General features: G+C 48.4%; 1 protein-coding gene across 1 annotated transcript; it reads right to left on the bottom strand.

Moving 5' to 3' along the window:
• Positions 1–1,047: 1,047 nt before the first annotated feature.
• Positions 1,048–20,806, bottom strand: znf385a (zinc finger protein 385A). Its single transcript, XM_080496445.1, has 7 exons — positions 20,506–20,806; positions 18,146–18,256; positions 12,828–13,002; positions 6,287–6,670; positions 2,579–2,763; positions 2,298–2,390; positions 1,048–2,076 (listed from the first exon to the last, which is right to left on the bottom strand). Exons 1-7 carry the CDS (start codon positions 20,614–20,616, stop codon positions 1,816–1,818), a joined length of 1,320 nt encoding a protein of 439 aa, XP_080352571.1. The 5' UTR covers positions 20,617–20,806; the 3' UTR covers positions 1,048–1,815.
• Positions 20,807–20,832: the final 26 nt, after the last annotated feature.

Below are 20,832 nucleotides of genomic sequence, written 5' to 3'. Positions count from 1 at the left end.
GAAGAGGGCGCGAGTCCGACGCCGTCAGGCAGCGACAGGTCTGCTGCTGCTCGCCTGCCTTATTGTGGGCCTGCCTGTCTTGAGTTACTTATATAATCCTCTAACCTTTTAATCCTTTCTTTCCCTCCGCGGATGACGTTATTAACATTTCCTACCTACAAAAATATTTTCATCGTGTTTTTCTATTTTGCTCTTTTTTTGTGTGTGTGTTTGTGTTTGTGGTATAAATGCAAACCGAACAGTCCGAACCCAAACAGAACAAAGTGCTCGCCAGTATTTGTAAAGGAAAACAAATCATGATGTGTTTCATGGCTTTCAGTTGTAAGACAGGAAGTACGGTCGGACCCCCCCCCCCCCCCCCCCCCGGCGGCTCTATCCGTCCCCCGGGAGTCAGGCTGCGTTGTCATTTCAGCTCAAGATCATTTCTCCAACAATGTATTTGGCTTTCATCTTCCTCAGTTTAGTCTGTTCCCCTCTCCCAGCGTAATGGTTGCCAGTGTTAATATGCTCTAGATTCAAAGGAACCTTTGGATATTCGGCGAGGAGGACGAGGCGGGAGGTCGGCGCGGACGTATGAAAACTTCCCGTGAGTTTACACGCGTCGTTGACACGGGGGGGTCACGTGGAAGTCGCAATCTGCTCACGAGGGTCAGGGAGAAGCGATAAACTCTCTCGGCGGCTCAATTCTCAGCAGGAGTCTCGTCCTGCGTGTCGCTGCGTGTAAAAGCGTGGGAGCGCGTCTTGTGTACTGAGCGCCGCGCTACTCTATGTACCGGCGTGCGACTCCCTGCTTGACTGTGATGGGGGCTGGCAGATGTGCTCCGAGGCCAATTCTGTCGGTGCTCTCTATTTTAAAATGAATTTGTTCCAGGCCGCGTCTGCATGCCGCCTGCGGAGAAGCCCTTCCACTGACCCGCGCCAGCCCTCCTCTCGCCTCCACCTCTCGGGGGGAAATGACAGAGCGGCGCCGGCGCCCCCGCCGTGGCTCCTCTGCCCCCCCCGTTGACCCCGCCCCGACCCGCCGCCGACCCGCCAGATGTGTTCGGATGTGGCTGCCACCCGCACGTCAGCCGAAGTCACGTTGAACCTAGCGAGGACCTAGTGTCACGGGTTGAAGAGCTGACGGCCTCCGGCGCAGAGCGGGAGGTGTACAGTGCTGCCGAGGAGGCCGCCGCCGCCGCTACATGTGGCGCACACAGCAAAGACCGATGGAAGCAGCTACCCTACTGACGTAACATTATTGTCTGTGGTTTTTTTTTTTTTTTTTGAGGTGCATAGGATGAGAAGAAGAACACGCTGAGCCACGATGACGGGGAGGAAAAAATAAACAAAACAAAAAAAAAAAACCCAACCTGGCTCAGAGTGTTTATGTAACACTACATGTGGTTAAACTCTTCTAGAAAGGTCTGCATGTGTTTCTTCTGTAGCTACTGAGGTGGCCATGACAGGGCCAGAGTGCAAGGGAGGGACTGGGGGGGGGTGGGGGGGGGGTGAAAAATGTACACGGGGATTCCGATGCATAATGGGTTTCTGTCCTCGGCTCATTTCATCTTCCGAAAACGCAGAAGTCTCTTGAAATGACGAGAGAGTTGGATGGAGACGTTCAGGTAAAGGGACAAAAAAAGGGGAGACATATCCTCCGTCTGTTCCGCTCCCTCCGTGTTCTGATTTTTTTCCCCCTCCCTCTATATCAATTGCTGTTTGTTGACCATGTTTGTAGCTTCACAGTGTGCTTTTGGAGTGGATGCTTCTGACCGACGGGAGTCAGATCGGGGTGTGGGGGTGTGGGGGGTGTGGGGTGAGGGGGGGGATGTGTCAGTATGGAGAGAAGAGGATTGGCCCGTGGGTGGTGCGGATGGGCCCGGGGGCGGGTCTCAGGATGGCGTGGCTGAGCGGCGGGCCTTGCAGGAGGTGGTGGTGGTGGTGGTGGTGCGGATGGGGTGCGGGGGCGGCTGCGCGGAGAGCTAGCGGGTTCGAGGACGCCACGGCGGCCATTGCTGCAGCGACAGCCAAGGGGCTGGGCAGGAGCCCTGCGCCCAAAGCTTTGGTGAGATCCTTGGAGAAGGTCAAAGAAGACTGGAGATGCAGAAGAGAGATGAAGGAGAAGACACGAGAGGGGCGGGGGGTGGGACAGAGGATTTAAATGATTAGCTGCAGAAGGTCACCACATGCAGTTTATATCTTAATACTTTCTGCTCCGACGTCTCGCAGACGTCACGTCCTCAAGCGTCACCGTCTCTCTGATCTCACTTTCGACACGGGAGCCAGAATTCAGTGGCGAAACTTGAAACGCTTACCGTCAGATCAGCTCCCCTGTGCTTCTTGTGTCGGCTGAGGAGCGGGTTGGGCTTGCCTGCCATCCCGTCCCGGTGCCGTCGACTTGATATGTGCTGGAAAAGAAAACGAAGGCGTTGCCGTCACGTTCAAAATGTCTGGACCGCCATCGTTTAATGGAAACAGCCTGTCAAATACACCAATTCTGTGCGACCGCTGCACTGATCGTGTGTGAATGATTCCGAACTTATGTCAAAATCTTTCATATCCTGGTCAAATGTTTGCGCGACCTCCTTCGTCGCACCTGTTTGAGTTGCAGTTCAGAGTTGACCCGCACGTTGCAGATCTCACAGTGGAAGGTTCGTTCCTGAGTGTTGGGGTCCACCGGCCCCCCGCCCTGCTCTCCGCTGGGCTTGGGACCGAGGCGAGGATATGCCTTGATGGGACCCAGCCCGCTCCGTGCCTCTAGGATAGTTTTGTGTTTAGTACCTGCAGACACACACACAGAGAAATACACACACACACACACGTGTTTGACTGAAATGAAATTACAAATCTAGAGGTCAAGACAAAACAATGAAACATTATTGAAGTAATACGCAGTAGAATGGTCATAATTGTGAAAAGGTCTGAGTATGACAGAGGAGAAAATGTACCACTGGCCTCATTATCCAATAACTGAGTAACTCCATTTAAAGGCTGCAGTGCCAATACTCCACCAGAAGAGGGCAGCAGTCTGACGTTTGAGTTTGAGTGGATGAACCCAAAGCCCTCTGATGTTACTGTTGTTAGACTCAGAAGATGTTGACCATGTTTAATTCAGAGAAATGTCTGAGATAAGGTCATGTAGGCTATACTACAGTGTGTCTCGTCCACCACGTGTTCCAGTAACACAGATAATGCAGGAAAATTATCCGTCCCACACATTGGAAATCTCGTCACCCTGACTGTAAAAGTCCAGATTGTAAATGTGAGGGTTTATTATTATGAGACGCAGCTTTGTGATGCATCCCAATAGATTTACAGCTATTTGTTTTGTGTGGAAAACTACATTATGAGATATTTATTTGATGTTTTAACAAACATTAGGTTTGAACACAGGCCTTAATCATCGCATCCATGTATTCTACGTAACGAGCGGTGCTTTCAAATAGCCATTCTGGACCTGCGTTCAAAGCAGTGCGATCTGTTTCTGAACTCATAATTTTGCAGTGCATATGGTTTCATGTGCAAATGAGCCGGCGTGGAGACAAATGTTCTGAGCGCCGCATGCTATTAAAGTGTGTCAGAAGAGGTTCTTGTTAAATAGTCCCACATTTCTGTTCCCTCTCGTCTGCGCTAAAGGGAAGCATCCCACTGTCATTGGCTCTGACTTTGAGATACAAATTTGAGTTCCTCCCTTTGAACAGAGTTAAGGTTACATGGTGGGGAGGGATGCTGTGGGGGGGGGGGGGGGGGTGTTCGGCTGCACCGGGGAGAAAGCGGCTGGAATGACAGGTTTTGCTTGTGGCCAAAAAAAAAAAGTGCTCCCGGGGTGTCTGTTTTTGCCTTTGTTCTATTTCAGTTTGACAATGGATGGCCCAGTGGACTTGATGTCTTTTGGAGGTTGACTCATAAACCCACACACAAAGCAGAGACAGAGAAGAAAAACCCACACACATATTTGAAAACACAAAACAGAGAAATACTATTACAAACAACATGTTTTCCTCCGTCTCTGCACCTCGATCCGTTGCCACACGCCCCGTGACTGCATGACACATAAGCTTTTATTCCTGAACCCCGTGAACATGCACCGTTTTAGATATTTCAGAATGAGCGGCGGTTGATTGCTTCCAGACACATTTTATCTTCCCTCGCCAACTTTCAGCTGTTTCGACTTTTCGTCATCCAGGGGGTCGAGCCTCGCAGCCGTCAGGCCGCCTGGCGGGCTGTGACCCAAGGATCACGTTTGGAAGCTGTAATCCACTACGTGTGATCTTCTCAGCGCTTACATGCACACGTTCAATGGTAAAATGGTAACTGGTGCGCCGGCGGGCAGATGCAACACAGATTTATTGACGTGTCACTGCAACGTTAATCGACGAAGGCAGGGGAAAGGAGGAATCCTAACAGACTCGCAGAGGTTAGTCTTTTATTAATGGCGACAGTGATTGCACTTTTATTGATTAATACTTTATCTAAGATTAAGGGTATTCGTTGGCTGCTCTAATGTCTGGCTGGGCCGGACGCGGCCGGCGTTACTCAAGACACGCGGGATACAGTTACACGGACGCGGTGGAGCCACTGTGTATGTCCGTCCGACTTCATATACTTCCAGCTGCCAGAGGACGGAGCGGGATGTCCAGCAGAGACAGACAGTCCCCAGAGAGACCAAGGTCACAGAGAGAGAGAGAGAGAGAGAGACCAGAGTCCTGAGGGCAGGAAGGACTCAAGCTGGCATCCCAGGGGTTTTCGTTACCTTGAGAAAGTGTCGTCATGTGTGAAAGCTGTCTGACAGAATGTTCAAGCTGCTATTGTGCTGTGTTCACCCACATAACAGACATTTTCTCCCCCCCCCTTCCATTCCTCCGCTTTAATCCCCTCATGCAGTTGGTACACGTCTCCACCATCCTCCTCTACAAATCTTTCAAATAGAAACCCTCCGGGGGTATGGGAAGCATCTTCTTTTTTTTTTTTTGTACTGAAAACTGACAAGACAAATCATGAATCTCTGGGAGGAGTTTTGTCCGGAATGATTATTTCTTGGCTAAGAATAAGAGCCGGAGGTGCAGGAGGTGCTTTTGGACACATATAGTTTGGCCACACTGACGGAGGCTGGAAAACAGAAGAGCGGAGCTCAGTTACGGAGGTCAAGCATGTCGGTGTGTCAAACAGATCATTTGTCTGCTGATCAGTGTTTCTCGCAGGAGGCCTCACTGAGTTTAGATCAAGCAGGACTCCGTTCATCTGCCCGCTTCTTAATTAAAGTGACGCACGTGCAGTTTTACTGCTTGTTGTGTGAAAAGATGAATAGAAAATCATTTTCCAAAATCCTATCAAAACTGGACAATTTAACTACTTCTGAGTCTTTTAATTATTATTATTATTATTATTATTATTATTATTAATAGCTCAATAAACATGATTAATCAACTCCTACGTTTGCTGAATTCGTTTAGGTGCATAATAATTGCACATATTTGAGAAGGAGGAAAAAACACGTCGACTCATAAATGTTTTTAGAGGCAGAATAAAATGGCTTTAAAGAATCTATTTGTGCTTTAAATGATTTGTATCGCTGTTGTATTTAATCGCATGCAAAGCTTTTAAAAGTTCCCGTGACTGATTTTGTTTTGACTCCATGTCTAAAAAAGTGCAATGAGAATGCTTCCCCTTTCGTTTTTTTTTTTTTTTTTTTAATCTTTTTGTGTGTTTTTGATGGTATCCAGACGCTCGAGTAACAAATATGTGCGACATGCCGGTGGACGTCGTCTCCGATTGGACAGCAGAAGTCCTGAGTACCATCATACTGACTCATATACGGGAGTAAAGCTCCATTTCTCCGCTTCCAGATATCCTACTCATCCAAAATGTATGATCCTGGCGTGCATGTCGAATCCTGTTGGTGATGAGAGGATAAGAACATAAAGCTTGAACTGTGTCGGTCCTTTTTCCTACTATGCTGACGTATTTGTTATCTGTCTAAAACGATCTCTTGTCTGCTGTTGGATTGTTCAGAAATGCTTTCACATTACGAACGGTTTGAATTTTCTATTAGAACAACGTCTCCAGAAGTGGCTGCACGTGTCGAATTTGGCACATTTTGTGATGCACACAGGATGTGAACCATTTGCTTCCAACAACAAGAGAGTTGTTTGAATAAAAGGAGGAATCCAACCGTAGAGAGAGGGGAAGAGAGAAAGAGAGCGAGAGAGAAGAGAAACTTTAAGAGACATTACTTCATGACCATGCAATCCAGGCAGAATTACAGCAACCGCATTTTCACGTTTTCGTTTCAAGTTTCACCCACCTTTGTTGTGGGCCTCCAGCTGTGACAGGGAGTTGACCGCCACCTTGCACAGAGAGCAGTACAGCAGCTTCTTGGCTTTGTCCTCCTCTGTCTCCGGCGTGGACGGGCTGCCGGACGCCGGGGTGCCTGAGGCTCCTGACACCGGGGGTCCGGATCCGGCCTGCTCGGCGTTGGCGCTGACCCCGCCGCAGCCGGGAGAGATGGAGGTGGAGGTGGAGGAGGAGGAGGCCAGGGGAAGCAGGGGCGGAGCAGGGGTGGTGGGGATGAGGGGGCACACTGATGGCACGGGGGAGTCCATGGGTGGGGTCGGAGGGGTTGGGAGGGGAGGAAGGGGCCCCGGGGCCAGCAGGGGCCCGTTTAACTGTGACAGAGGCCTTGTCTCATCTACAAAAATAAAAATAGAGAAGCAAAGAAAGACATTGAATATAAGTGGAACACAAACTCTGCAATTGGCTGGTGCTCCAGTTTGAAAAGTGACGGAAAGTACTCCCTAAAATAAAACCCTGCGGCGTCTGACCACATTGCTCGCCACACGACCAGATGAAAATGGGAGGCGCGGCCGTGCGCCATACATCAGACAAACCAACATAAAGCCCCCTGCTTTCAGAAGTGCTTTACACTTCCTGCACTGTGTGGCCATAATGGCCCACAAAGAGCCCCTTTTAATTTAGCTTACATAGAAAGTAGTGGGAAAACCTAGAACCGACGGGTGTAAAAAAAAAAAAAAGAAAAGATGGGCACGTGTTTAATATGTTTCAGGCTTTTTGAAGCTTTCAAGGCTAAATAATTTCCCTGATGTGGTTTCATTTTACCGAAATGTTCCCAAAGGGGGGGGGGGGGGGAAGCAGACACCTGCCGTTTCTGACTTCGCGGCTTTTGCTTTGTCACCGACGCAAAACAATCCAAAGAAAACACGATGGTATGAACCCTCCTGTTGCTCTCTGCTCTCCGGTGTGACCTCTGACATCTCCCGGTCTAATATGGGAGAGCGGACGGACGTTCCCACCGCTCAGCATGTTTATACTTACATTTGCACACACATGTTTCTGGTCAGCCACTCCCATACGTGAGTCCCGCGGCATTCGCCAAGCAGTGAGTGTCAGCTGAAAAAAGACCCCCTAAATTTGGGTGGAGTGTTCTGACCCCCCCCCACCCCCACCCCCACCACCACCCCCACCCCCAGGGGGCTGTTCTCTAAACGCCACAGGATGGAGAGCCAAAAGCAGGCAGCAGAAAAGCCTGGCTGGATTATGGCATTAAAGGGATAACATGTAGTATTTCTGTGAAGACAAACAAATATTGACTTTACCTGCTGGTTTGTTTTTTGTTTTTTTTAGTTTTTGTTTTTTTTAAATGAGAATTTCCACAGTCGACTCGTTACGTGACAGTGGTCGTGGTATATTTATGCTTTTTTTTTCTGTCTGTAATTATTCGTGTACTTTGGTTTGGTCACTCAGTTGCATCATCTGTGATGAAGATGCCAACGCGAGTGCTTTCCATTCCACTGCTTTCCAAGATGAGAAATCCCTACTCTTGCTGGAAGTTTCCAGCTGCAGAGCTGCTGGCTCCGGAGAACATTTGTCAAGCAGATGTTTTATTTTTTTATTTTTTTATTTTTTTTAAATGAATATTTTCATGCTCCCTCTCTCTTCATGACATTGAAGAGTCTGCAAAGCCGTCGTGGATCAAAGCGTTAGCTGCGAGCATGTGTTCTTCACCGAGCTTTTATAAATCATAATATGCCTCCTTTTTCACAGCACTGATTGCGCTGGATAAGTTAAGCAAGGCATGTAATGGGTGTACAAACGCAGAGCGGTGGAGAGGAAGCTCTTTGCAGCATTGTTCTGGAGATTTACTCCCATCCCGGCTCCAACACGCAACTTTCCCCGACTTCTGGACGGCGCAGTGGAACGAACCTGAAGCCCACACTACTCACGACATGTGGTTTGAGTTAAAGTGAAGTGGGAAGGGACGGAGGTGTTTGACCGAGCTGGTAATCAGAGATTTTGCGATCCGCGATGGCCTGGAGGTCCGCCACGCGGATCCATCATCCAGTCACTGTTTCATCTCAAGCTATACTTCATTCGGTGTTTTTGGACACGCGCGGGGAACTTTAGTTCAGGTCGAAGAGGAATCCTCAGGGGGGGTGGGCCTCCGGAGCAACAATAGTTCACGATCTCGCCTCAGCGACTCAAAACTACCAAAAACTATCTGTCTCATTTAGGGAATGAAACCAGTGAAAGACCTGTCCTGCATAAAACAGGACTTTCCAATAAGCAAGGAGAGAAAACAACTCCTCATATACTTTCTCCTCCTCTCGCTGTCTTGTCGAGCCTTGAGCAACTCATCCTGTAAGCCAAGTCCAGGATTGATAGACTGACCTTCCCCCCGGCCCGCTGACCTCATCGTCCAACAGAAGAAGGTATTATTCATGAGGCGACGTTAGCGGGGAGAGATAACTCAGTCCAGATGGTTTATACTATAGTGCTCTATGTCCTCCTCGCCCTAATCCACTCCAGGAAATTAAAGCTATGTATAGTATGCACTCTGGAAGGAGTGGGTTTGTTTATAAACCGTGGGATTGGATACGGAATAAGTTCATCTGTATTCTTTTGTATTTTTTTTTCTAAAGTGTGTGATACGTTCTTAGGAAACCAGAACTATTTCCGACAATGGAGCGAACGAAGACCGCCGCCGTTATAGGTGGAATACATAAGTTGAAAGCGGAACATGAAATGAATGGAATGCTGTGGGTTTATCGCCGTACAGTGACGTATAGACAGTGTGTGTGTGTGTGTGGCTGGGATGACTCTGTCTGCCCGCTCTATGCCTATTGTTAATGTTTAACCAGCTCGGAAACCCAACGCCGGCCTTACAAGAGTGGAGCCACATTCATAATAGATCGGGGGTGTCTTTTCACCCGTCTGGCCTTCATCCGAACCCTGAGTCACACGTTTACGCACATGCATAAAGTTATGCAAATGCTGTTTATCAAGAGTTGTTATTTCTGGCTAATCCAATCAAGTATCTGGCAGCAACAGACTTAAAAAACCAAAAAAAACCAAACAAACAACAAGAAAAAAACGAAAACCTGGCAAGCAACTCAAGGAATTTAAATACCAAGACGGTAAAAACTAAATGGACTGAGCGGCTTGAGGACAACGGCTCAGTGTAACTGAACACTACTCCCACCTCAGAGCCAAGCAACCTAAGCCCTCGCATGAAAGTCATCTGTTTAATTGACCTTGGGTGTGTGCGTCTGCAAGTGTTTGTGTGGACTAAAAGAGTGCCATGATATCGGTGTGGTTTTAACCGGGCCCTTCATTAGAGTGGGAGTGTCTGAGAGCAGAGGAACACAGAGGAAGGAGGGAGGGAGGGAGGGAGGGAGGGAGGGAGGGAGGGAGGGAGGGAGGGAGGTAAGAGAAAGAGAGAGAGAGAGAGTTTCTCTCCAGTATAACAGCTGCCTCTCCGTTGCCCACGGGCCCATCCAAACCCTCAGCTCACCAGTCCAAATCCCCCAAAGCCAAGGGCCTCCTCTTTGGGCGCAGCGCTAACCCCCGAATCCTTTGAGGGCTGTAAAACCCGTGACCCGCCCCCCCGAGAGCCGCGAGGGTTGAAGAAGCAACAGCAATCAAACGGCCATAACCTTTCACTGCTCTGTCCCTCAGCAAGGTCCCGACGTGTCGGGTTTATGGGCCGTCACCGCTGCGCCTGATACGTTAATGAGAAATGATGCCGGACAAAAGCAAAAGGTCACAACATCGTAGCAATGACACGCCGGGCCGCTACTGTCCGACAGCACAACGCGATGTTGTGCGGAATAAACGAACGGGGGAGAATCCCACATCGAACAGTGTGCCGTTGATACGCTGCCGGGGGATTTTCAGAGTAGTAAATCATGTCTTCAGTCCTTCATCAGGGTGTTTATGAGCGTGACCACATTGCTTAAGTGTGTGTATGTTTATGCTTTTATGAGGGACCCAATGGGATAAAGTGAGGGGGGGGGGGGTCAAACCAGGGGGCATGAGGGTGCTTTATCCGGCATGCTCCGATCTTTTTTTTATCTCTATATGTTATAACAAATGTATGGCAAAAGGAAAATGTGGGGAATGAACAACTAATCCAATTAAAACACACATATCCAGATCTGACTGCAATGTAAAGGCAAGAAAGGACCCCCCCCCCCCCCCCCCCCCCCCCCCCCCCACGACCAGATGAATACCCTGTGTGAATGGATGAATCATGGGTGAATTCTAATGTGACATTGTTTGGATTAAAAGTGTCTGGACTGAGCTGCTTTTAGGATCCACAGCCTGAAACCACCACGCTGCTTCTCCAGTTCAGGAAAGCAAACAGCTGCCTCTTCCAAGAGATCTGCGCCCCCCACTGTGGATCACACTGAGGTCAAACCCCCCCCCCCCCCACACACACACACACACACACACACACACACACACACTAGCAAGCACGCGGCTCAACCAGGCAGAGGCAAACTCCCCGGGTCACGAGAAAGACGCTTGGATGGAAAAAGGCATTTTTTTCACATGTTGCTACTTTCAGATCTCAGTAATCGCAGGCTGGTTTTGACTCTTTATGCGTTTGGAGTTTGCAACAGGAAGTCTCGCTAATGGGGACCGTGCTGCAGCCGATCTCAGATCCCCCATGAGGCGAGCGAGTGAAAAGGTCTGGCCGTCTTTATTACTCCGGGAGCGGGGAAAATAAAATCTTGAGTGTTATTTTTTATGGACACAAAAAGACAGGTCAGCGCTGAGTCCTGTGCCACACTGGCCTTTTATTGGGCCGGCGATTCATTTTTATTTTCATTTATAGTGTTTGCTCCGTGCCCTCACACCAATAAGGTGGAAATGTCTGGTAAACAGTGAGCTTCGGAAACCTTTCAAAATGTCACCGAAACATGGCCGGTCTCGTCGTCGCCTGGCGTTCAAGCCGAGGACGGAGCGGTGACACTGAGGGAATGGAAACATTCCTGAGTGGGAGAACGGAGACGGGCAGGCGCACGTAACACCCAGCGTCTGAATCATAGCTTGAAATACAAAGATGAGCCACGCGGGAAGAGATGAAGTCAAGACCGCTAAAGAAAGAGCCCCCCCAATGCCTTCATCATGCCTTGCACCTTACCGAATAATAAGTCTGTCAACAGGGAATTACTGTTTATGGGGGGGGGGGCAGATCAGCTGTGCTGAGCTCGGATTGTGGTCCGGCAGAATCTTCCGGGATGGTGTCATCTTTATTTCTCCTCAATCAGCCTTAGCGCTCATTACCAGCGTGTGAGGGGGCTCGGGCACTGTGGTGTATTTTGATTGTGGAGCAAATGCCGCGGATCGCTTCGGGAGTGTGTGAAGACACACTTTACACACACACACTCACACACACACCACAGTGGGATTCTTTGAAAAGGGGCCAAGGAGCTGTTACGCTGCTTCGTTGTAGCCAGCTCACCTGCTCGCCGTATGAATGAACGAATGATGGATGTAGTGGTTTGCACTCCAGCCTCGCAGGGAGAAAATCCCCAGTCTTGAGTTCAGTTGGTGGTTTTCTATGTGGAGTTTGCACGTTCTAACCCTTTCCCCGCCTGGGGCACAGTTAAAGGGGGTCACAGGGGGATGCGTTTGCCCGGCGTGATTGTTATATCTTTAATTATTTTAAAGAAATCACCTTGGGAAGAAATAACTGGGTAAAACTATAAATAATTTATTACGAACCCACATTTCTAAAAACCTGATTTACTGGGAGTGTTAAACTTTACAAATCTCTGCCATAAACAGTATATCTTCATGGCTTAAAATAAAAATGTGACTGTATTTGAAAGTGGGGTCAGATTTGTTATGAACCCAGTTTCCTTCTCGTGTGATCGCTGGCTGTTTTCATCAAACAGTTTTCAGCTTAACTCTGTTTTCAGACTGACTGACCCACAGCTTTGAAGTGGAGCCTCAATTTAATTTGGTCTTGTAATTCAAAGTGGCCAGAGCAGCAAAGAGGAAAAGGGAACATATTGCACAAACTGCAGCAAACTTTTCGTTAGTCAAAGTCACTTCTTCAGTATTTTCTGCTTGAATAAATTCAAACTTTCATCATCAGATTATGAAACCCGGTTTCCTTTTGCCATGTACATGTCGGCAGCTGTCAATATTCTGCTTTCCAAGAATAGCTATATTAAAGTTCTGATTTATCCCCCATATAAAAACAGTGCCGCAATTACCAGCTTCTGCTGTTTATTGGAAAGTGTCTTCTGTCATAAAAAATATGCCGCTGTCAAATCAGGCCACACACAGAGCTGAGATCCTCCCAAGAACACACCAAAACATGGCAAAGCTGCAGAGATTACATTCCTCTGTTATTTTTTGTGTGTGCATATTTTCCATTCAATTTTCCAGCAAAACCATCAGGCGTTGAACATCCTGCGTGGATTGAGATGATTATTTCCACAACAAGACTTACACAACCACTTTTTTCTTTTTCTTTTTTTTCCCCCCCCCTCACTGTCTCTACTTGTGTTGGTGTATTCTGTTCGTTCTCTCACCCGCTTTGCTGGGCTCACTGTCTGGGGCTGTGCCAGACGCTCCGGGTGGAGATGGGGAGGAGGTGGGGGGCAGAGGATGAGGCTTGTCACCGTCCTGAGGACGACTCTTAGAGGTCTCAATGCCTTTGACTCTCCTGGCATGTCGGTTCCCTTTGTAGTGCGCCTCCGCCTGGCTCTGGAAAGCAAAACGCGGGGGAGAGAAAAGTTCATGAAAACAGGGAGCTAGCATGCTGGATTAGGCTCTGCCGCGACACCTGGACAAGGGTGCATGTCACCGCGATAGCATGTTATCCAATATGCTCCGGGGAGCGGCGTCGCGGCACACGGCGAGCAGGTTTACGGTGGATGGATAGATGGATTACATGCAGGATAACAAAAAGCTCCAATGAGGCAGTGACGGAGACATTTGAGACAATGGCCTCTCTGCCCTCTTGTCAGGTGTGTGCATTAACAAGACATTAGAAAACAGTATATCCAAACAGCAACAGCGCGTCTGTTTTTTAGATCGTCAGTCTGTTTACATTAGACTTGAATGTCCGGCTGAAACGCCGCGGCACACACACTCCTGACGGCACTCGGCTCCGGCGTCCGGGCTACAGCCAGTCTGACATGTTGCCAGAGGGAGTTGAACTCGGGGTCAGCGAGGAGCCACATCTGCCTGCAGGGCCCATTAGTTGATCCCCGGTTGGACGTTCCCTCCGAAAACCGCACAAGCATTGTTGCGGTATACACAATGGCTACACGGATTCGCCACCACATAAATTCTGTCATCAGTCTCAGCTGCTCGCCAAACAGGTTCGGGTTCTTGTCCAGTCGCCAACTTAATTCCTCGGAGACAAATTCTAAATATACATGCCACCACACAGTAAAGTCCCCGCGTACGCATCATCTCAGTGTAAAGATAAAACGGGGATCCTGCACTGAGGGTCTGGAAGGTTTCAGCGAATGAAGATCATCCGGCGTTCCAGGAAAAAAAAGAAAAAAAAGAAAAGAAAATGGTGCAGAGATCTATTACCCGAGCCGGTGTGGCTAATCTCCCGATGAGACAGTAGCTAGTGGTTAATGTGTTTGTTCAGAGTGTAAACAGCAGAGGTGAAGCGTTTGTCAGGAGACTACTGGGACTCCAGGGAGTCTTTCTCTCGTCTGCACAGAAGTATGCGAAGGAGGGACAACATGGCGGCGGAGACGCAGGGTTGCTATCGCAGTATAGCCACTATTAAACAGACCGTCAGTTCACCTGCATTAACCCACTTAGTCATTAGTTCGTCCCGCCATCATCGACCTCCCGCCACCCTTCATGACCACGCGTCGAGATTTTCCACTCGTTCTCACCAGTGAGTCGCCGTGACGCTGCGTCGTGCAAATGACTGCATCAAGAGGTCATTATTAAAGGTGTGGCGGATTACCTTCGGTGCACCGAGCGGGACTCTGCCTTGATGTGCGGCAGGCAGCTGCCGCAGGTGCTGAAAGGCGCCGAGGATGTTTGACTGACACTCCGGCCATCACGCTGACCGCAGGCTCAAGTGTGGTGATGGACCGGCCCGGCGAAGCCGAGGGGACTGGTGTGTGTGTGTGTGTGTGTGTGTGTGTGTAGGCCATGAGCTGGCACGGTAAACCTTCTGCATCGGCCGCGCTAAGTTAGAAGATCACATGCTCCTTTTAAACTTCTGTTGTTTGTTTTAATGTCTTCAATGGCCTGGGTCCCTCTTACTTATTGATATTTTAACTCTACGTGACCCTGGCAGGGCCCTGCGTTCTTCAGGTCGGCTTCTTTTAGACATTCCAAGGTCGAGATATAAACTGTGGGGTGACCGCTCTTTTGCCGTTGCTGCTCCCAGACTGTGGAACAAACTGCCCCCCCGACATTCGCACCATCACTGATCTCGGCCTTTTTAAATCAAAGCTGAAAACTCACTTTTTTAAGTTGGCTTTTAACTCTGTCTAGGGCAGTGTATTTTATTCCGTATTCTCTGTTTTGAATGAATTTCTGGAAGGCTTCCACCAACCTGCAGCACCGCGCCGCACCTCCCACAGACAGCACCTGTGTTTTATGTATTGTTTTTATGTATTTATTCTCGTATTTATTTCTTAATGTATTGTTTTAGCTTTGTTGTAAAGCACTTTGGATGCCACCGGGTGATTGTAAAGGGCTATAGAAATAAAGTTTGAATTGAATGGATACACCGTGGGTTGTAACCGTACCCCTGTCACCGGGGGTCTGGAGGAGCTGCTCCAGCAAAAGCCAGATCAAAGTTTAGAGCGCTGCGGGGGGGGGGGGGGGGGTCGGGGGCCGCTGGAAGAGAGACAATCACTCAGACGGAGGAGGGAATGTGGGGCGACAGAAAGGCAGGCGACGGCACACGGCAAAGCAGCCGCAGAGGTTTTCTTCTTCAACCGCGATCCACCGAGTGTCACGGCGAGGTCGTGGATGAAGACGAGGGAGCGAATTAAAAGCGAGGACGAAGCGGCCATTGTGCTGCGAAACAAGCCAGGGTGATGGCAGGGGCAGTGCCGGCAGTATGAAAGAGGCCGAGATTACCAGAGGAAAAGTTGCACCACATCAGTGTGTGACGCCTGCGTTTCGTTGCGCGGAGAGCTCAAACTGAACGAGGGCTTTCCGTCACCACTGTTGTTGTCGGGGTGACGCTGTTCAAGCACGGCAGCCGTACAGCTGGGGCGCCGCGCGAAAACCCAGAGACGACGGAGCGAACAACAAATAAGCAGGAAGCAGAGTGAAGGGGTCAAAAGTGGCGGATGAGAGCGGCGAGGAAAGAGGAACAGAAAGTAAAAGATGCATATCAGCCTCCTGCAGCTGCCGTGACGCCGGTTCAATGCAGCGCCACCGAGCCTGTGATGTCACTGACGCAGCACGCCACCAAGGTTATTCTGCATGCGACACCGTTTAGCACCTCACACCGGGGAACAATGCAGGGACAACGGGGAACGACCCCCCCCCCCCCCCACACCGCCCAATCCTGCCATCCATCCTTCCCCTCCAAGTCTCCTCTCTACCATTTTCCCAAGATGCACCGGGGCTGTCAGAGCCAGACACTAATCCATGCCCTTGACGAATGCATCTTATAATAAGTAGTGGCAGGCAATTTTAGGCATTTCCACACTGTAAATAATGCAGCATTGCAGCATGAAAGAGGGAGATAGACAGATTGAGAGAGAGGGAGAGTGAGAGAGATGGAGAGAGAGAGAGAGAGAGGAGAGAGACGGAGAGAGAGAGAGACAGTTGAGGAAGATCAAATGGGACAAAGGCATGAAGGCAAAATGATGTGTGAAATGAGGAGGAAGGCAGAGGTAGATCTTCTGAAGACAAATGCAGTGATCATGGACAATACATGAGCACCCCCCCCCCTCCTCCTCCTCTTCCTCCCCCCCGAGCCAACCCAATCTGCTAACAGATAGCCAATAATGTCAATATCAAGAGAAAACTGTTCAAATAAATTCGGCTGAAAATACACTGCAGAATACTTCGAAGCATGAAATATTCATCTTTATTTGACATTATGTAAAAGAAAAACCCTGTGGGTGGGGAGCCACGCTGTGGCTTTTCTTCTGACAACACAAACAACACACAGCTGTCAGACAATGGGAGATGCACCGAGCTCTTCTTCATCTTTCCCCCTGTGTGTACGGGACATGAAAGTGAGAAATAAATCTGAGTTGTCAACATCGCAATCCTGATTATTCCCAAGGTGGAACATGTGCACGTCGGAGGGAAGCCAAATCGCACCTAAAAGCTTCATATAAGAACATACAATATCATGATAACATATAATAATGTTTCTATATTCTTTTTATTAGTAAGCTGTAATATTTTGCTGTGATCTTGATCAATTAAAGTGAAAGCTATTCTTCGCACAAGACAATTCAAAGTGCTCATAAAAAATGCGTATCATAAAGAGGAGAATAAATAAAGTGAGAATTTTACAAAGCTAAAGGTGGTAAATTAAGGTAAATGAGTTGTTTCTTGGAACGCCTGAGCAAATAATAGTGTTTTAAGTCGTGATTTAAAAATAGCGAGTGTGTCAGCAGCAAGTTTGTTCCACAGGTGAGGAGCGTAGGAACTAAAAGCTGCTACAGCTTGTTTCTTCTGACTGTGGGAACATTTAGTAAACCTCTTCCCCGAGGCCCTCAGGGGTCTGGATGGCTCATATTCTGCTCAGGTGAATTTCAACATTTTAAAGCTTAGAGCAAAAGTAAGATTTTGAGGTTGATCCTTTGACACACGGGCAGCCAGTCAAGAGACGTGCATGTTTATGTGTTTGTGCTGTTTTGAAGTGTGAATATGAGTGTGTGCATTTATCCGTTTGACTGATGATGTCTTTATGTGCATATCTTGTCACACTGTCTTTTTCATATTTGCTTTCATTCAAAAAAAACTCACAGTCTGACTCATCCTTCGCTGCTATACGTTTGTATTTTGTCCCAAATGTCACATCCGACCCCGTGAGGTCAGTATTTGATTACTAGTCATGGGTCTCAAAGTATTTCATTGCATAAACAGCTCGGTCCAACTGCTTCCTGTGTACACAGCTGAGAACTGCGCGAGCGGAGGACTGAAGATTACAGCCTTGCAGCTCCGCGGCCACACGGAAACCATGATTGTAGACCTCAGGAGTATATATAGCGCTGGTCCACTCCTTAATGTTGTGTATTGTGGATGGATGTACGCCCTGGTCCTGGATTTTCTACCACTCAACAGAGACTCACAGCCGGATTATACACCACACACATAACTGTTATGAGTCTGTCTCATTTGTCTGTGTTACAAAGAAAAGGCTGAGAAGTGTTTGGCAGTGCACGTTCATGTCATTTTTACAATCATTAATTTCTCATCAGTCATGTATGCAAGTTGCCCATGGGTATGATATGCCATTAAACTTCAATTATGAGCTCAGATAAACTATACCATATGGGAAAACAGATGAAACTGCTGTTAAGATTAATTGAACGCTCTGTGCGAAATCAAGACAAGCGCGACTCCGTGCATTTTAAAAGATTCTTGTTTTATGGCTCGCTGTTGCCATATGTCGAAGACTCCACTTCCAATGAGCTTATAAGCGAGAAAAGAAAAAAAGAAAAAAAAACAACTCTTGTTTTCAGCTTCATTAGTTGATCTTATGCAGCTGATGCGTAGAAACTAATGAAATTCCAGAGAGGCCATGAGAGCTGAAACACAACCCAAACTAAAGTACCACATCCTCTCAGTCAACATCCACCTCAGGACAGAGAGCCTATCGACACATTCCTGGAGAAAAGAGCAGGCAGTGACAAAATGTGTGTGCGTTTTCTTCACGCTGCTTTACCTCCGAGTTGAAGCGGATCTGGCAGACGTTACAGGAGATGACTGGTCGCTTGGTTTTGACCAGAGGAACTCCGAAGGTGTGGTTGATCACAGCCTTCTGCACCGGGTCCATCTGTCAGAGTGAAAAACAGGGAGAGGGAGAGAGAGAGAGAGAGAAGGGTGAGCTGCGATGTGGACAGTGCAGGTTTGAAGTCTTTATATACGACAGGCAGAATGATATTGGGGTGAGTGTGCCACGACCTTTGCTCCTCACGCTGCAGTTCATAAATCCACTTTTCTTTTTTTTTTTCCTCGTCAATCAGCTCAACCTGAACAACGTCAACACGCAGGCTGTCATGATTATCTGTGCTTATGTTCGACAAACACTGTTGACGTTCGCCTGTTGCGTCTGATGGCGGTGATAATAACCAGGCTGTAGCATCACAGCGTCCACGTGTTAATTGCTGCAGCTGGGTTGTCCATCACATGCAGCTTCAAGCACCTTGTGTAAATTTAGTAGAGTAGAGAGTAGAACTTAGAAGTTCCCCTATGTTGCTGCTTAAGCCCGCCATATAAATATGGACCCAGACACAAAAGCCTGCACTATTCTAAAAAGAGCCCCATTCCAGTTATACGTCTCTGTGTGAAGCTGAAATGATCTCACAATTACTGTGAGTTGACCTCTGACCGCTGCAGTCCGCTGTCTGACGCATGTCCGCAGCCACGGCAGGCGTCATCTAGACAAGCCGGTGTGGTCCAGCGTGGCGGCCTGAAGACCGTCGTGTACATGATGTCGAGTGTTTTGAATTCATAATGAAGGGATAGGAATGTGCCAGTCCGTGTTCCAACATCTAATGCGAGCCTGTTGGGTTGGACCGAGTCTAAATGACATCACTGTGTTTAATTTGGCTCATCACCAAGGTTTCCCTTCAGCTATCTGAGCACCAAGAGCCTCAGTCTCAGCAGCTGAAGCGAATATTTTCGTGACTTCAGAACAAACAAGAATTTCTGCACAGTGCTCGTTACTCGGCAACTCTTTTAAAAACAGGGTGGAAAAAAAAAAGTTCAACATCGGGATGGGGGGGAGGAGCCCTGAGACATTTAGCCGGGTGGCAGGACGGCACAGAAACACACCATCTGGAGGGGTGAATGCAAGCGAGAAGGAGGGGATGATGAATTGAGACGGACAGAAAAAGAAAGCGAGGAAGGATCCCAGAAAAAAGAGGGGTGGGGGGGGGGGTAACGAAAGAGGCCCAGGCCGGACGTCCTCACATCGCACATTCTTATCTCATTTGGCTCTCGTCCCTATACTCCCATTCCACGGCTCCCTCTGGTTCTCTCCACAGAAACAGGCAGAAAGTTCACATGGACTTGGGGGAGATTGACACAAGTCTAAAAAAAAACAAACAGTCCAATCCAACAAAATCATGTTTAACACAAACACAAGCAATATAATCTTTATGTGTGTCTGTTAAATGTTTCCTCACCTCTCTCACCGGTGTCCATTAAGGCCCCCCCCCCTCCCCCTCCCTCCCCCTCAAACACTAAATTGAGTTTAACAAGAGGCTGAGTCGGCCTGGTGGAGTGACTGCAAACATGAATTATGGGTTTCTCCCCAGACGGGCCGTCCAGAGCACTGGGTGTGGGTCAGCGATGATCCAGCCAGTCGACTCAGCTGTTAAATACACAGTCCAGCTGCCAACGAGCCTTTCTGGAAGGCGGGTCACATGACCGCGAACCCGAAAGCTCTCCAAAACATGTTGTCATGAAATGTGAGCCGAGTACTACGACGTGAAATGAATGGGGATTTTCCAAAACTCACTCGCGAGCACTTAAGAGTCAGAGAGACTGTTTCAAATCGAATTTGTCGTCTTGGTTCAAAAACTCTCAGATCTAATTGAGAGTTTCGCGTGGCGATGTTTGAGTGCGTTGAGAGCTTCGGCAGGTGTAAATTAGCCACACAGACCACTGACTTACTCGGCAGCCACATCAGCGTCTCCAAAACCCGGAGCGGCATCAACAAGATACTCAACAAGCTCCTCGTCACTACATTCTGTCTCTGTCTCTCACTTTCCCCTGCTTTTTTGATTTGTTCGCCTTCTTTTTTTGTTTTCTCTCGCACGTTTGATCAAAATCCCTGCAACAAAATGCTTGGAACGGTTGAACTCCATCACAGCAGAAAGCTCCGCTCTGTGTCTCTCAGAAGAATTGCTCTGGCAGTCGCAGTCAGATCCACACTGTGCCAGATACAAACATCCTTTGAAGCGCAAGTTCTCCACTGCTTTCTAATGGTGCCCAGATCAGGAGAAAAAAAAAAAAAAAAAAAAACCAACAACAAAAAAAAAAAAATCTGTGAGAAGCTTCAAGAATTGAGGCACTCACCTTCTTCTCCTCTGTGTCTGCAGATGCGTGCAGCTGCATGGGTCCTCCTGTGTGTGTGCTGCTGGCAGAGGTGTGTGTTTGGAGAGTGTGTGCTGCACCTTCTTCCCCCATTCAGTCAGCTGATGGGTTGCAATGCTGAATGCAGACTATCTCTCTGAAACACCGGGCCTGAGCCTAGTGACGCATTGCCAGCTAAGACCTTGTTGTTGTTGTTGTTGGGTTGGTTTTTTTTTCCCCTCCTTTGAGCAAACTCTTTACTTTTCCTTCTTGATGCTGCAAGACAAATCTCTCTCCTTTACCCTTTTTTTCATACACATGACCGAACAA

This window comes from Blennius ocellaris (assembly GCF_963422515.1).
Source record: "Blennius ocellaris genome assembly, chromosome: 5".
NCBI classification, from domain to species: Eukaryota; Metazoa; Chordata; class Actinopteri; order Blenniiformes; family Blenniidae; genus Blennius; species Blennius ocellaris.
This window is presented reverse-complemented; position numbering and strand designations above follow the sequence as displayed.